At 39.0% G+C, this 17,986-nt stretch overlaps 1 protein-coding gene across 3 annotated transcripts; it reads right to left on the reverse strand.

Annotated features, from left to right (window-relative positions):
• Positions 1–3,472: 3,472 nt before the first annotated feature.
• Positions 3,473–7,806, reverse strand: LOC106659539 (menin). 3 transcript variants are annotated; one of them, XM_014382127.2, is made up of 6 exons: positions 7,417–7,806; positions 5,754–6,372; positions 5,353–5,663; positions 5,136–5,275; positions 4,732–5,065; positions 3,473–4,407 (listed from the first exon to the last, which is right to left on the reverse strand). In XM_014382127.2, exons 2-6 carry the CDS (start codon positions 6,319–6,321, stop codon positions 3,910–3,912), a joined length of 1,851 nt encoding a protein of 616 aa, XP_014237613.1. In that variant the 5' UTR covers positions 6,322–6,372; positions 7,417–7,806; the 3' UTR covers positions 3,473–3,909. The 3 variants fall into 3 exon arrangements, with proteins under 3 accessions (XP_014237613.1, XP_014237615.1, XP_014237616.1); XM_014382129.2 differs by lacking the exon at positions 7,417–7,806 and adding an exon at positions 6,676–6,814; XM_014382130.2 differs by lacking the exon at positions 7,417–7,806 and adding an exon at positions 6,554–6,597.
• Positions 7,807–17,986: the final 10,180 nt, after the last annotated feature.

The raw sequence follows: 17,986 nt of genomic DNA on the forward strand, positions 1-17,986 counted from the left end.
AAAATATGGTTGCCGCAACGTTGCTGCAACTTTCCGTGCTATCAGGGACGTACCTACTTATAAACAAGACAACCAAGGAGATATGTTGCAAGCAGAGAAAAGCAGCATTACACAAAACTACGGGAAAAACCTCATTCAAAGAAAGCTTTCGCTTATTATTTTTGGAAAGCTATTACCACATGTACCTTTCAGGTAGTGTGCAAATGAAATTAAGGAACGCAGATTGCGATCAAATTAGAAATTGCAGTAATTTGAACAATATATTTTGCTTATGTGTACGATCTTTTACGGCTTAAAAATTTTCAAAAAGCAGAAAACTCTGGAGTAATCTATGAAATCGGGAAGTTATGGAGTCTCGGAGGAGGACCTACGGAGGTGAGCGGACGTAGACATTCAAACGAGAGGCGGGCATCATGAGGACAATTTATTGTTCAAATGAAATAAATAATATTTAATTGTATATTATAAAATAGTTTAAAGATATAACGTATATTAATTTTTTGAGAAAGTAAAAAATGAGCTAATATAATTCATATCTCGTAAACATTAATATAAAATTTAAAAAAAATGTATTTATCATGTCATTTACAATACGTTTCTTTATAGTAAATGTGACTTTATGAAAATAAAAGACAGGAAGGAAGATTATTTTAATGAAAACAAAAAAGAAACGTAGAATAAAATAGTTTATTATGTTTCACAAAAAACAGAATTCCTTTGCAAGTTTATGTCATTCAGTTATCAAATTTAAGTGATTATGGTCTGAGTTCAAGCCCAGTTATTCATAAACATTTATAAAATGTCATAAAATTACTTTTTTTGAAACAAGAACAAGAAATTGTATTATTATAAATAATATATTGATTAATTTTGTTCTAAATTCCTATTGAATATTAGATGCAAATAAATTTTAGATTGATTAATAAACTCAATAATCTAATTTTCACACTTTATGTTTGTAATGTTTTGAATGTTTTATTAATAAAAATATTGATAAATTGCTAAAAAATCTTGTAGTTGACTTTGATAAACATTTTTTGATTAAGTACAATAACTATGTTACACTTTCATAAACATATTCTAATTATGAAAGTTTGAAGTATTATAAATGAATATTAATTCTTACGTAATATAATTTTTTTGAACATTTATAGTCATAAATGTTATAATTATAATACATTGCTACACTTTTGACACATTATTCAAACATGAAACCATGGGATATCTGAGATTTTAAACACTTTTTTGATAAATTTCGACAATGATAGCAATGACATATGTAAACTGAATATTTCGAAGCCTCAAACTTGTTTAAAATTTTAAAACTACTTGGTTTCTTTTCATTCATAAAAGTAGCATACTTAACGAATAATTTACCTTTCATATTAGAATAAAAATAATCTTTTTGAGCGATGATTTTCATTCAAACAAATATAATAATATAAAAATACTGACTTTCTACTAATGTAATCTATTCTATTAATAGCCACTATAATAACAATTTACAAAAGACTCGCAGGTAATAATTAATGTAGTTTTTCCTAAAACTCAATTATATTACTTGATACTTTTTTTACATACATTGAAGAACATGGTTTAGTTCGTAAATGTATAATAAATAAATCATTTTTTAATTTTTCAATTAAAATATAGATAAAATCTAATACGCATAATAAAGTACTGAGAAATTACTGCAGACTGTGAATTTTGAAACTTTGATTCCAAGTTCAATCGTTAACTTCAGATTAAAATTATTTGAAGTTGTTACTTCTTTCATAAATTTACTCATCCATTTGTAACATGACAATATACAATATATATTATATGAATTAAAATGATCGATGATTAGCTATGATTTAAGATAAAATATGTAGCACATAAAAAAGTTCTCTTCAGTATAGGATGTATCGCACACTAATAAAAAAGGCGAAAAGATTAGATTTTGATTTAGCATAAAAATGTACATAAATTAGTTTTGATAGCGCTTATGGCAAGATTTGAGAAATCAAAATTCATATCTCTCTGTAGCCATGATGATAGACTTACATCATGATTTACAATTGGGCACGCGTGGCACATATCGTAGGTATTATATTTATATTACAAATAAAAATTGAAAGCGTATCATCTTAATGTCAACAGCCTGATTATTTTAAAAAATGTTGTGTTAATAATTATGTACGATATTTGAACAATGAGTATTGATATTCAATTCTTTTGTAATGCAATGTGGACAAATCAAGCATTTCATTTAATTTGATTTCGTGGTCTAATTTTAAAAATTTAACTCTATTACCATACAATTTTCTATATACATTTACAATTTATTTGTTGTATTTAATAATTTCACCCATCGCGCACTGCGGGAATGGAGCTACTTAAAATATATATTTCTCACATATTATAAAATGACAAACACAAACTCTAATAATCATTTTTCCATCTTCTTTCTTAAATTTTCAATTTTCTTTTAAATTAGCTTTTAACTTTTCTTACAAATAATTGTTAATTTAATGACTTTGAAATATAATATCTTGAGGCAGAACTACAAAATTAAACATTTTTATGCTTTCATTAGATTTCTTTTTTTAAATAATTTAATTGGTGATTCCACGAAGACAAATAGTTTTTATAGCTAATGATGATAATGCAGTTGGAAAATTTAATTGAAAAGATGTAAATTGAATGATAAAACTGACTTAATTACAGCCTCTTATAGTCAATAGGAAATTTGAAGAATATTACAACAAGCAGGAAATTAGATTGCTTTCTCATAAGAATTAATAATTTTAACTCGTACGTTTAACAATTGTGTTCAATTGACACATATAATCAGGTATAATTTGTTATTTCTACTATATAATTCCTTACATCAATTAATTTTAGTATCTAACATATTTCAGCATCACAGTATTTAGCGCCCTATTTTTTATGCGATCATCGATACTTCACACGCACGAGAGTAAGTCAATATTGATGAATGCACATTAACACTAGTTCTCGCTGATGAAAACTTTCGTAAGTTCACATGAGCGATCTTGTTTTTGATAACAGTCTCATCAATATCGACGATTTCTTATATTATTGGCAACGTGTTACAATGTATGCGATCGTCAAACTTATTTTTTACGTATTATTTTTCATTATTTTACATGTGAAAATTGACAAAAAAATATATAAAAAAGTAGGCAAAAGTGTCAACTTCTCTTGTAAATGTGGGTACATCAGAAAGATTGAAAATAAATTGAATATTACCTTGCAAGTAAATTATACGAAAGCAAGAACTTATCAGTTTGAAGTTACTCAAATTTGGAATGTTGTTTATTATAATTTAAGCGATTGAAGTGATTTCCTCGTCATATATTTACGTAAAAGCTATAAAGCGGTATAACGTCAAATCTAATAAAAATTTATTTAAGGTAAAAGTGCAAAATATTTCATATACTATAAATATCAAAAAATTCTATTCAATAAATAAAGCAAAAGTGCAACAAGACAATAAACATCGATTTTTTAAAATAAAATATAAGTTAATGATTATTTTTTGCGACTAAACGCAAGATAATTTGTCGTGCGGGCACGCCAGTCTCATTCAAATAATGCTGCGTTTCAAACAAGCAAGTTGACATTTATGTAATATACAACTTTGCAAATAAATAAATATATGTGCAGATTTAGGACATTGAAATAAATGTTAATTAAATAGCAATAAGCACAAATGCCCTTATCAGTTAATAACTAGAATTAGTTACAGCTTTTTTGTACTCTTCTAGGATGAATTTCTCAATTCAAGTCTAATGTTTTTTTTTATAAAAAGAATATAGATATAGACAACTCATAACAAAGATACTCGGATTTTTTTAGTAAAGCAGAAAGAAAGAGAAGAAAATAATAAATAATCAGGTATTTCTATTCTCTTCGCGTTCTTTTGGGCCTTAAATTTGCACCAGACGAATCATCCCCATGCCTGGTTGACTTTTTACCCACCTGAACTTGACTCTGAGCGGTTAATTGTAAAGATATTGCATGAGTGTTGAGTTTTTCACTTAGTAGTAAATCTTTAAGACCCTTCATTTTGTGACTATAAAGTGTGATTCGTGGTTCTTCCGTTTCGAGCTCAATTTCAAGTTCACTCAGCCCGTCGTCAAGGCTATCTTGCGAAGTTGACGGAGTCGAGATTCCGCCTCCGCACACTGATGATGTTGAGAGCGGAAGTTCAAGCAATGCATTACAGTCAGCTGGTGATATAAATGGATCTCCATCGCCTTGCAGAAGGTATTCTCTATTCAGAATTTTTTCTCCACAAGCTTCAACTAAGGCTTGTATTCCAGGATGCATTGGTTCTGGACTTTCGGGAACTACAGACTCGATGCTTTTAATCAAGTTATGAGTAGGACTACATCGTTCCTGAAAAAAACAACATTTTTTAGACAAATATTTTCAATGTAACATTTTAGGAGAATTTTCAAAAAGCTTTATTTTGTCATTTCAATGCAAACTGGGGACTGTTTATTAAAATATATATTCAGTAACTGTGAGGTATATTGTAAAATTTAACTATAGAATGAATCTATGACGCTCAAGCCCCCTTTAAAGTGATCTTAATTCAAAATTCATTTTTGATCATAAAAGATTATTTCATAATCGAGGAAAACTAATCAATTTTAGAAACTCAGTTGCTTACAAATAAAGCGAAAATAATTCTTTCAACTATTACTATTATCTTAATACCTTGTAATTATTGTTGTTATTCACAGATTCATCTGAACTGCCCTCTGAAAATTTTGAATCTGCTTCATAGCATGTGATGGCAACTTGGGCTCGAATACTCGAATCAAATTTTGAAATAGTATTCACGAGTGGTCTAGCCCATCCAATATGCAATACAGGAGTATTTGCATCTTCTTCCCAATGACAAATACCATCATAAAATCGCAATAAGTAACCAAAGCATCGCGGTTGTCGCAATAAATGTTCGTCAATTCTCAAAGTATGTGGAATGAGTTCATTTGCGATTTCAAGCAATTCCTTGTATATTTCTCCATCTTCACGACAATAGTTATACCTAAAAATTGAAAGTTAGTTTTGGAAATACAGTAAAATCAAAAATTGTCAGAATTTTTATATGTGCTTACTTTCGTAAAGCATCTGCTGCATCTGCCCATGTTGCTAGAGCATTAGCATGTTGTCCGCATCGATAAAGATATCCTCCAAGATATGTGTACGGATAAATATGTGAATTGTCATAATACTTTTTTGCAGATCGAACAGCTTCCTAAAAATAGAAGTCAAAATTAATAAGGGTTAAAAATTAAATAATAATTCAATTCTATTATTAATGTGAATAAATACTTGAAAGAGAATAAGTGGTAGACATCTTCCTGGTGTTGGATTAACTTCCTCGAGCTCTGCAAGATTACCAAGCCCCATTGGATATTTTCGTAAATGACCCAAGTCATAAAGTAACCATAACAGTTCTTGCTGTAAAATCCCAACTTCTATAGCATCAGCATTTGTACTGATACTTGGGTTTATTGCTGAAACAATTGTAGCCACTTCCATTGGCCTGTTGCAAATAACTGCTTGTCCATTTAGATATACCCATGATTTTGATTTGACTCCTGCATCAACAGGTCTACCTCGTTTATCTTCATTGCCTTTACCTATAAATAAATGTTATGGCATTTTAAAAATCAGTTCAGAGCATCACAACTTTATGAATGTGTGACAAGTGAACAATTCTTTGTACCCACCATGCCACGTTACTTCAGCAGTGTATTCTCCATTTTCACCAAAAACAACCCAAGCATGATCTTCCGTTACTGCAAGATGTACATCATAGAATCCTAACACTTGACAGCCAGCAACAACAGCTAAAGCTACTCCATAACAGTCCAATTTATTAAATGTTAAATAACTAAATATACTTTGAAGATGAGCTCTGTCCTTGTAGTAACCCCTCATTAGAGAATTCCATATAACATCGGATACTCTTTTTACCAATTCTCTTGTGGCATATTTTGATTTGTATGCGGAAAGATCAACAGCACCTTTGATTATTGAATGAAATCTGTTATACAACGCTTCAATCTCTTGAAGTTCCAAAGTTGGAAGTTCTGGTTCTTTGTTTGGTTTTGATGCATCTTCTGGCACAGAATCTCGGCTACAAGTCAAGGTATTTTCTATGACCCCAACGAGGATCGATAGTAAAGCAAGATCTGGCTCTACGCTACTTTCCAGCTGATTCTGGAAGATTTGCACAATGGAAGAAACACTTTTTATAGGAAATAGGGCCTTGTCTTCATCGAAGAAGCCAACCATGGTACTGGATTTGTTGACACATGTAATTCTTTATATTCATTTGACAGTAAGCTGCAACAAGAATATACATTCATTTACTATTGCTACTCGATCCAAAATAAAATGTAAAATATCAATAGCATAATTTTCATAAAGTCAAAATTCATTTCATATTTCAAATGCATTCCATAGAAGAGTGATAACTCGAGCTCATCTCGAACCAAAACAAAGCACAACAAAAAAAAAAGCTTACGGAAGTCTCCATCTCTTTGGTCGCGGCGAGTCGAATGTGCTCGAAAACTGCGCGAGTACATACATACATACATACATGGAACAATGATCGTGTTATATACCGCGAGTAAAGCACGGATTTACCCAAAAATGTCAGCTCGGAATTCCCATTCATGAGATAGAAACGATACCGTGGCCGTCGAGAGATAGCCACGAAAATCGCGACAAAAAGCGTCGAACTTTCTAAAAGTTACATAAAAGCGTGCGTGCGTATTATTATATATCGCGCCTGAACGTATACATATTATACGAAATAGTCGTATACAAAGCGTATACGCGGTGTATGCAGCAGTAGGCATTATATATATATAGGTATCTGCGCTGCAAACTGTGCGAGAGAGCAGCAGCAGACTAAAAGTAGAAAAAATAGCTATACGGATGCAGTGAAGGAGAGAGATAGAGATAGATGGATACTCGTACTCGAGTGCAGTGACATGTATATATGTAGCAAAATATTTTCATGTCGAGAGCGAATAAAAGCGCATTCGTGTGTGTATAGATAGTATATACCAAGGTACGCATTGTACACACGTATAAACACACAAACACATACAATATAGGTAAACTGCAGCTCGGTGCACATATATATACGGAGCTTGTCCGTTCATTCGTTCGTCGTCGATTAATATTTCTCTCTCTCTCTCTCTCCCTCCGGTCGAGTCGCGCGAGAGATATTTTGCGAAATATTCAGCGCGTAATAGTATAGCGTTATTACACTTACGTCGCTCGCTATATGTTTAGATATGTGTGTGTAAGGCAGATTTATGTAACGCACGTCTCGCGCTGCATTATGTATATATAATAAAGTGACTCGACGCTCTTTACCTCTCTTGATATTATTCTCTATGAGATCAGCAGCAACAACAACACAGTGACAACTGTGCGCGGTCAGTTATAGCATAGCAGCCGCTCGGCTCGTTGCAATATTGTATTATTATTATTAATTCTCATAGTCGCGCGCACTTAATAACGCCGCGCACCACCACTATACATTTAATGCACCGAGCACCGAACTCTCTATTGGTTTTGTCCGCATTTATAGAGATGGTGTGCACTGACACCTATGTACACACACTAAACGGATCTAGTATATACTACGTTACGCCAGGATGTGCACCGCTGCCGCACTGCATTGTCAAAGTCGAAACTAGGCGCACGCGCGTCGTCGTAGATAATACGCGCAAAATCGGAAAAGCCCATGATGATATCGTATATATATATAACGTCTCGCGAAGTCTCTCGAACCAACAGCGGAGAACTTGAATGGTCGTGAGCTTTGTGCTGCGAATCGTAGGCAAAAAAAAGCTGCGCTCCGCCGCCAGTATGTAAGCACGCACGCGCGCAGATTTGTGTGTAGTGTACGAAAAAGGAGCGGCGAGAGAGAGTAGAGAGATTAGCTTTTTAGAGCCGCGCGCGGCGGCGGGAAAAGGCGCCAAAATTCGAGGTGTCTGCCCGCGGTGCGTATACCACTGCATGAATCGCGACACGCACTGCAAAAAGGAGTCTCTACCTGCGTTTAAAAACGAATATTAAACGTGCGCGAGTATATCGAAGAAGGTTAACCGTGTAATATAAGTTGGCCTCGAGCGCCGATGTGTCCGTAGTATATACCCTACTACCTACGCACACATGTATGCCGTCAATATGCGCTCGAGTGCACAGTACTACTCTGTAGCAGCTCCTACCACAACAACAACAACAGCAGCAAAGACTGCACACACTGTCTGGTGTTTGTGTACCATATACACACACGGCGCGTAATATTCGCGCCGCGGCTTTTTTTACGTGCGTACATATACAGCAGCATAATGCCGCATCGAAGGCCGCGGGCGCGCGCGACAAAAAATATATACACTCTCGTACCTTGTATATAGGAAGAGTACATATACGTATAGTAGCGCGCGAGTCTGCAGTTCACAAGCTCCGTATTCCGTCCGGCAGCAGCTTCTCCTCGTATCTATATAGGTACATCATCTCGTGCCGTGTGCGCAGCGCCGATCCTCTTTCTTCTCTATAATACACATCGAAAGGCACACCAGTGGACTCCTACACGAGACTATCCATATACAGCACTATTATCGCTGGACTGCGTTGCACTATAGCACTTACTATACGGCGGCGGTGGAGAGAGAGGATCAGCCGCACGAAAGGTGTGTGTTTGCACAAGGATATGCCGTGTATGTATAGAGGCGCGCTGCTGCTGCTGCAGAAAAAGAGAAAGAGAGAGAGAGAGGAGTGCAGCAGCAGAGGACGAGAGGATGGAAGAAGAAGAGGAAGAAGAAGAGGAGACGAAGGAGGACGAGGGGTGGAGAGAACGAGAGATAGGTGTATAGGTATATAGATAGGCAGGCAGGCGCGAGAGAGCGAGAACTGCTATACACGCGAGAACGAGTTCGTCCGTGACAGTGTGTACCTATATGTACATGATCGGAGTCGAGCTCGATCCTTTGTGTACCTACTGCTTACCTATATATCTCTACTGTCTCGTTGCGCGACGAACTGCGCTGCTGCTGCCGCCGCTGTTACACTGCAGCCGGTACGCGCGCTTCTGCGGACTATACGCGAGTGTTTATAAAAAGTAAGCGCACGGGGCCGGTTCTCTCTCTCTCTCTCTCGGTTTGCACACACAAACACAAGCGCACATTTGGTGCCACTGCTTATAATTTTAATACTGCGTGTACTGTACAGTCGCCAAAGCGGCAGCGGCGCTCTTTCTCTCGCGTGCACATATATGTATACACTCTTTTTTACTGGCACGCGCGCGAACTCGGTACAAATGTGTATATGGGATGCAGTTGCGCGAAAAAAAGAGAAAGAGCCGCGTACATACATCGATATTAATATGTATCGTATGTAGGTAAAGTTTGGACGGCAGCTCGTTCGCGGAATTATATTATAGGCACGATTTAATAATGATATACTTACGTGTACTTTTTCGCACCGTGCGACACGTGCGCGCGACTAGTGCACTGCCGATGCTGCACCGCACACCTATTCGAAGTGCGTAATTGCATGAACACTCATCGATGTTGTATAGTGCCACACGTGCAGCTCTACTCGTGGTACATCAACTCCAAAATAAATTGCGACTACAGTATAGGTTTATAAAAATAATATAGAAAGAGACGACGAAAATTGGGTCGCACACGCGCACACGAGTATATAGTATATATACAGTAAGTAAGAGAGATGGAAACAAAGAAAATGAAGCAAGCCTTTAAGCTCGACGGACTGACACACGCGCGCCACGACGACGATGGGCAGTTGGGGTTTTTTTTCGCACGCACGCGTATATACACACAGTATGCGAATTATACCGAGTATACATATGGGATTGGCAATGAGACGCGTGTATGTGTGTATGTGTGTGTGTGTGTGCGTGCGTTTTAATATATAATGGCTGATGGGCAGCGCGTGTCGAGGCCAGGTGCCAGCCAACCACCGTTGCCTGTGTATATTATAAAACACACGCGCACTGCTGCTGTTGCTGCTGTTTGCCCTTTACTGTACATCGGCATCGCTTATATATATGCTTACACTTTTGGCGCGTGAAAATATTCAAAAATTCAAACTACCTATATACGTATACCGGTATTGGTCGCACTCGAGTCGCGCATTCTTTCGACGAAAGTACCGGATTGTTGTTTTTTTTCCTTTCTTACCGATCGGCCGCCACGTATATATATACCGATTTCTCGCACTCGTGTACTTATTGTACACGCTCGCGCAATTGTCGCGCAGCTTCTCTCTCGCGCAAATATAATCGAAGGAGAACGAGTTCGTTTGTATACGTTCTTTTTTTTTACTTCGAAAGCGTGTGTTGTATAGCCGGACATCGAGGAACTGTGAAGCCGGTAAACGCCTGCGACGTTATTATTTTATGGTCTCAGTCAGGGATCCGATCCTTGTCCAATAACGATCTCGTTAAGGCTCGTAACGAGTATTTGTTCGACGACTGTCTTGCACGCACCAAAGGCCAACCTTTCGCGAAAGAAAAAAAAGATCCTTACCGATCTATAGTCGGCAATAAGTTAAAAAGGCGCAGTACATAGTACGTATTTAGTTGCTTAAAACGTATAGACATTATATAAAAGCCCTCGCATCGGCGTGCGTATTAGTCGAGCGTGTCGTATTTTTCTTTTTTTTTTGCAGTAGCATATATATATAATACAATGTGTATATGCGTATTCACAGGCGCGGTCGGTGAAAGAAAAAAAATAATTCACGCTTTAACCGGGTAGGTAGGCGATGCAGGCAGGCAGAGGGGCATGATTCGATTTCGCGCAAATTTTACCTTCACCGCTGCGCGTTATAGTGCGCTTATATATTGTAGCTGTCCCGCTGCACTCGTGCCTGTGTGGCCCGTGTTGATGCGTAAGTGTATATATGTGTATAACCCAGCGCGGGACACACGGCAGAAGCAGCTGCAGCTGCAGCTCCTGGTGACTGTGTGTACGTGAGTGTGTATATTCTGTGCATGTGCTCGTCCGCCGCGCGATATATGCCAAGAGAGAGAGAAAAAGAGAGACAGGAAAGAACAAACGAGGAGCTTCGGGAGAGAGAGAGAGCAGCGACAGAAATTCGATATGTGGAGCAGCGAGCTGTGCCGTTACAAGTTGTGCCGCGCTGCGCAGCTCTCACTGCAGCAAGGATTATATGCAGGGCAACGCAATCGTGAATACGTATATTCCTTACGATATATATTATATATATATCCTCGAGTTGCAGCAACTCTTTCACTTTGATTTTTCGACTGGTTTTTCGTGCGCATACGCGGATCTCTCTCTGCGCTTCGAAAAGGAGAAGCGCGCGAAGAGATAACATCCTCGATCCGTGCCAACGTGCTTAAATATGGAGGCGCGCGACGAGCAAAATTCGTTGCAACTTACAACTGGTGGAAAAACACGCGGCCGGATATAATAGCGATCCTGTGAATACGTCAACTGCTGTGGGAATTATCATGCCAGCGAGGAGTCCGTACTTATACACTGTCTCGTTATATATGGCCGCGAATAGGTATATCTGCAGTTGGAGGGGTGAGAAAAAATCATCGTCACGCGGCGGACGCGACGACGACGACGACGAGCCTCGCGTTATATTATTTTGCCGGCGCGATTTACATCCGCTTCTTCTGCTGCTGCTAGAGCCCCGAGAGCGACGCGAGAATCGCTCCGGTATTTACTGGTTAAATGTGTGTAGTAGAAGAGGCAGGAGACGATCAAGCTCGCGCCCTAGTGTAGCGCTGATACATACATGTTTTATGCCATAAGAAATAAGGAGCGAAAAGTATTAGCGAGAGCCAGAGAGAGAGAGATTCGCCCTGTATGTAGATACAAGAGCCCTTACACTATGTAGCTTAGAAAACATAAGGGAGCTATACAGTCCTAAATATACACTTTTAAGTACACGGTGGGGTGTACTTTCACCTATATTTTAAACCTATTATACTTCGGCAGGCCCCGATGATCATCGTCGATGACGTGTACGCGTCTCATAAATTTAGGGCGCTTTTTGTTGCATACTCGCGATAGGAATACCTACGCGATATATATAACGATTATAACGTAAACTCGAATAATATCAGGTATATTAGGTCTGGGTTATTACTGAGTATTATACACATAGAACGCACCTTTTTACGATCGAGAGACGGTCGTGCGATACCGGACAAAGCCGGTATTTCCCGCAATATTAACTAGAAGGCGATGAGTGGCTTCTCTCTCTCGCACACATTGTCGAAAATGTACTTCGCAATTGGAGAGAATCATTGCGATGATTCAATAATTTTGGCATGAAACCGATATAAAATAGACATTCATTTTCTTGAATGTGAGTCAATTGGTTGGTTATGAAGCACCATAATGGGCGTCTGCAAGTTTTGAAATGAATATTAAAATATTAAAATATATAATATTACACGATATCGCGGGGAGAATTTTTGAAGTACTGAGTTTCAGAAGTCCCAAAAAATTATCCGAAGAAATCGGCGCAAGGTGGAATTTTAAGCTAGTTCGAATATTGCAAGGACAATATATAAATAAACAGATATATCGGTAACTTAATTGTAAACAATATAAACGTATCTCGAGCACTAATCATGTTTATAGTAAAATAAAATTAGTTTGAAAACAAAGCCAAAATATCAAAAGATAAATTTAACTCATTTAATTTCCGTGGTACTGAATAGAAGGATCTATATCGTTTATTTTAGGCACCGAAATTGATAAAAGTGAAAATGTATCTGAGGAAGTTGTCTCAGAAAATAATCCAATAGAACCTGACATTGTTGTTCCCAACGACAAACAATACATTTGTAATACTTTCCCAGAGGCATTAACACTAGAGTCAAGTATGATGACACACCGACACACAATTCATAATGAACGAAAAGATTTCGTTTGTGACAAGTGCGAGAAGAAATTTGTGAAAAAATCAAGTTTGTTTACGCACCAAAAATTAGTTCACAAAGATCGCAAGGATGTTACATGCGACAAGTGCGAGAGGAAATTTGAAAATACATCTAATTTACTCAAGCATAAGAAAATATTCCACGTAGTTGTCCAAGATTACTTATGTGAAATGTGCGCAAAAAGATTTGGAAATAAACATAGTTTGCTCTTACACATAAGGAGAGTCCACGAGGGTCGCAAAAATTTCGCATGCGACGTGTGCGAGAAGAAATTTGGACAAAAACCTCATTTGCTTATCCACCAAATGACAGTCCATGAAGGTCGCAAAGATTACAAATGTGAAAAATGCGAGAAAAAATTCGGACTAAAACAACATTTGCTTCGACACCAAAAAATAGTCCACGAAGGTGATAAAGATTACACATGTGACAAGTGCCAAAAGAAATTCGGAAAAATATCGAATTTGCTCTGCCATCAAAGGAAAGTACACGATGGTCGTAAAGAATTTGCATGTGACAAGTGCGTGAAGAAATTTGGGCAAAAATCTCATTTGCTCATCCACCAAAAGGCAGTCCACGAAGGTCAGAAAAACTATGCATGCGAGAAATGCGAGAAAAAATTTGGAGATTTCGTCAATTTTAGAAAACACCAATGCTTTGTCCACGAGGGTCGAAAGGATTATGCATGCAACGATTGCGAGAAGAAATTCAGTCTCAAACATCATTTGCTTGCGCACTTGAGAAAATCCCACGAGAATTGCAAAGATTACGTATGCGTCGAATGCAAAAAAAAATTCGAATATAAAAGTCGTTTGCTTTTGCACATAAGAACAGTTCATGAAGGTTGCAAAGACTACGCATGCGACAAATGCGAGAAAAAATTTGTGAGAAAATTGGGTTTGCTCTTACACCAAAGGACGATCCATGACGGTCGGAGGGATTTCGCATGCAACCGATGCGAGAAAAAATTTGTAAACAAGTGTAATTTGCTCTCCCACCAAAAGACGTTACACGATGGTCGACAAGACTACATTTGCGACGTTTGCGAGAAGAAATTTGGGGATCAAAGCAATTTTAAAAGACACCAAAAAATAGCTCACGAAGGTCGCAAAGATTTCGCATGCGACAAATGCGAGAAGAAATTTACACAAAAACCGAGTTTGCTCTACCACCAAAAGACAGTACACGAAAGTCGCAAAGATAACGCAGGTGATATTTGTGCGAAGAATTTTGAGGGATCAAAGCACTTCGATCAGAAACAAAAAAATGGTTCATGAAAGAGATTGCTTGAGACAAATGCGAGAAAAATAATGATTTACAATTGTAAATATGTATAGATACTTATACGGATATTTTTTTTTTAAATTTCAATAAACATTGTGGCAACTTGATTGTGTCTTACCTGTACCTCGCATGCTATCAACTATCATTACACCTTTGTTCATTGTTATGGTGGTGGTGGTTACCAGCATTCCGTGCAACAGTTAGCCGAGAATTCTTTTTCCCGTCTTTTTTAGAGCTGTGAAAGGACCGAGTTTTTAGCTGGCTACTGGTTTTTTAATAAACCAATAAGACGATAACAATACCTTCTCACTGAAAACATCAATTTGGAAACCATTTAACAATTTAATTTAAACCAAAAAATATTTTCTACATTTTTTCAAAATAGGTAAAAACTCACAATGGTGCCCTTATTGAATTGCGTGATCATCAAGAAGAAGTTTGCGCAGGGCGGGACTTTCTCTAATTCACTATTATGAACGTGTGCATGAGCGGCGATGCAACTTGATTTTTTATCGATCTCTCGCAAAATGGAAATCTCGAAATGCATGTGTTAAAGTTTCGACCAAACGGTATCATTCCCATTGCCGGAGTGTCTCAAAACCAACATTTTTTTTGTCAAAAATTCGGCTTCTAGGACCTATTTCACATAATTCGATATTTTGGTATAAAAAAATTTGTAAATATAGTTAAATACATATTTTATAAGTACCAAAAAACTTGACTGTTCTATTCACTTCCTTCCACGAAAAACACGTCATTTTTCAGGCGCTAGATGAGAGCCTCCCGTTTAGCAAACATTTTTTTCCATTTTTCGTTTTTACCGAAATTTAGATCATAAAATTATTGTTTGAGAATGACCTATTGGTTCGATCATCTCATCTGAGGTAGTGACCGTAACCATTGATGTTTTGAAGAAGTGTACGCGACCCTGGTGCCAATTGGTGCCCTCAGAAAGTTACTACTCAGAATGTTTCAAATACGTACTGCTCAACAAAATTATCGCAACACAACATTTCATCGAAATTTTGTCGATTTTCAATAGCTTCTATAGACCATAGATACCCCATGGATACGTTTAAACTATCGATTTTTTTCAGTAATGTTTAGTGTTGCACCCAATTATACTACTGGTAACTCGACAATGACTTCAACCCATACATTATATGTATTGGATTTGAAGAGTACAAAATTTCCAATGAAATCGAAAAAAAAAATTCGTCTCGACGCCCCGAATATAGACCAAGATAGAAGCATTTGAAAATTGACAAAATTTCGATTAGATTTTTTGCGTTGCGATAATTTTTGTTGAATAATGTCTACAAAAATTTAGATTCATAAAGTAAAACAATACAGCAGTTCGATCAAATAAATATTTCATTATGAAAATATCGATGTCAACATTACTCAAACGGCTGTGTTGATAAATATTTTCAACGAATCGGTCGAGACACACGCACGTTACACTCATGCTCGCGCAGTCGCGCGAAAACTCATCGTCGAACGAGCCTTCGAACTGTCAATCAACGTTATATATATAAGAAGCCGCGAGTCTACCTCAACGTAGCAGAAAAATGTGTCGTTCTCGTCGTCGCCTTATCAGCATCGCAGTAAAGTGCCCAAGCCGCGGAAACATCGTGCAGCTAACCGAACAGATGGAACAACGGGCCGTCCAGCAGCCCCGGAGCGATCACAATGATCGGTTCCTGGAGCACCTCGACGTACGTGACGAGAAGCAGGGCAACTCGGGCGCGCTACACCGGGCGCTCGAAACGCTCCAGGAGAGGCCCGACATCGAGGCGATGATCTACATGTCGCTGTGGCGCGACGACGTCGATCCGAATCTGGCCAACGACGCGGGCGAGACTCCTCTGCACGTTCTGTGCAAGAGGGACAACGTCGAGTGCCAAGACGACGACGAGCTCGCGATTATTTTCTTCGAAAGATGCGACGAATTTCGAAGGGTCGTGCGGCTCGACGTCAGGGACGCGAGAGGCCACACGGCCCTGGAGTACGCCGCGGCGAATCTGCTGCCGAACGCCGTCGAGGAGCTGCTGCTGCGCGGCGCCGATCTCTCGAGCTTCCGTTTCCCGAGCCTGGCGCTATTCAACGAGTTCATCCGGAAGCATTATCGGGACTACGAGGTGAGAGCGGCCTGCGGTATACTGACGGTGGTCGAGCGACTCGAGGAGGCGGGCTACGTGATGACGCGCAACGACGCCACCACCGTCATGAGGATATTCATCGGGAACGATCTGTACGCGAGGTCGGACGATCCCGATCGGTACTTTTACCTGCAGGAGGGATTCGTGAGCAAGGCGACGGAAATAAATCTGAGAATACCCCGCAAACGCGTGTCTACGACGTCGGACGATGTACCGCCGCCGGTGACGAATCGGGTACAGATACGGATGGCGCACAACGTGATTAGAACCGGTGAGCTCTTTGAAGGAATGATGCGGGAAGTCGAGAGTTGGGTCGCGGCGGAGGCAAGAGACGAGAGGACAACGGTAATCATCGACAGAGACGAAGAGGAGGAGGCCGAGGCGTGGAAGGGGAGGCGGGAGTATCTCGAGAGACAGAGAAAGATCGAAATAGTGAGGAGAATCGCGAGACGGCCAGCCGCTAGAGTCGAAATATCGCAGCTCCTCGAGATGCACAGAGAGATCGTGGAGAATTTAAGAATGGATCCGGCCTACCTCGAGAGATCCCAAGCACTGCGCTACAGACTGGTGCCAGCGCGCGCGGAGGAGCAGGATCAGGAGAAGAAGCTCGGAGCGAAGGTGACGTTCCACGAGCTGTGCCTGGCGAGACCCGAGAGGACCGAGCAGCTGCTGGCCTACGAGGACAACTCCGACTTCTCGGATCCGCGCAATCCCTACAGGATTCCCGCCAAGTTCGCGCGCGCCTGCGGCGTGCACCTCTGCGAGAATCTGACCCGGCGATTCTTTCGGCGCTGGACGCTCGAGCCGTTCCAGCGACTGCAGGCTGGTAGTGCATGGCGGCTGTCGGTGACCTGCTGCGAGCTGATCCTGAAGCAGCTGAGGAACGAGGATCTGTGGCGCATCATCTGCTTGGCCGCGGAAGTTGAGATTGTATAACTTACGGATCTCGAGAATTTTCGCTTTGTTTAACAGCGAGCGTTGCAAAGGGAAAAAAGTGAACGAGAGCGTGTCTGTATTGTCTGTACGTCTGTGAATTATAAATATCATCAATGTCAATAAATAAAAATGCATAAGCAATGCATTGATTTTAAAAAAATGAGTTTTGATTTTTACGTTTGTTTAAAGAAGTTTCAAGTCAAAAATACTTACACCTCGTTACGAGAGATGCTATTCTTTCAAGTATATTCCACTCTCACTTTAGGTATTCTGAAAAATTCCCAGTTTGCCTTTCAAATCTGACCATCAACAGATGATTCGATTGCAACTCGAGGATCGATTAAAAAATTCAACCGAGAGAAATTACATAAATCCCAGAGAATAAAATTCGCCCTGACAGCAAAGATGATCTTTCAAGTTTCAATGGGATGCTTTACATGCAATTGGCTAGCAATGATTAATTGTCAATTAAATCATCGAAGGCAAGAATCATTAAATTTGAGAAATTCTCAAAATGTCAGAAAAAGTATTGGCGCACGTGTCATCGCTGCGCGATTCGTTTGAGAAAGAAAGTAGACGGCGATGATCGTGATTCAATTTTTAA

This window comes from Trichogramma pretiosum, unplaced genomic scaffold (genome assembly GCF_000599845.2).
Source record: "Trichogramma pretiosum strain Unisexual culture from Peru unplaced genomic scaffold, Tpre_2.0 scaffold74, whole genome shotgun sequence".
In the NCBI taxonomy this organism is placed as follows: Eukaryota; Metazoa; Arthropoda; class Insecta; order Hymenoptera; family Trichogrammatidae; genus Trichogramma; species Trichogramma pretiosum.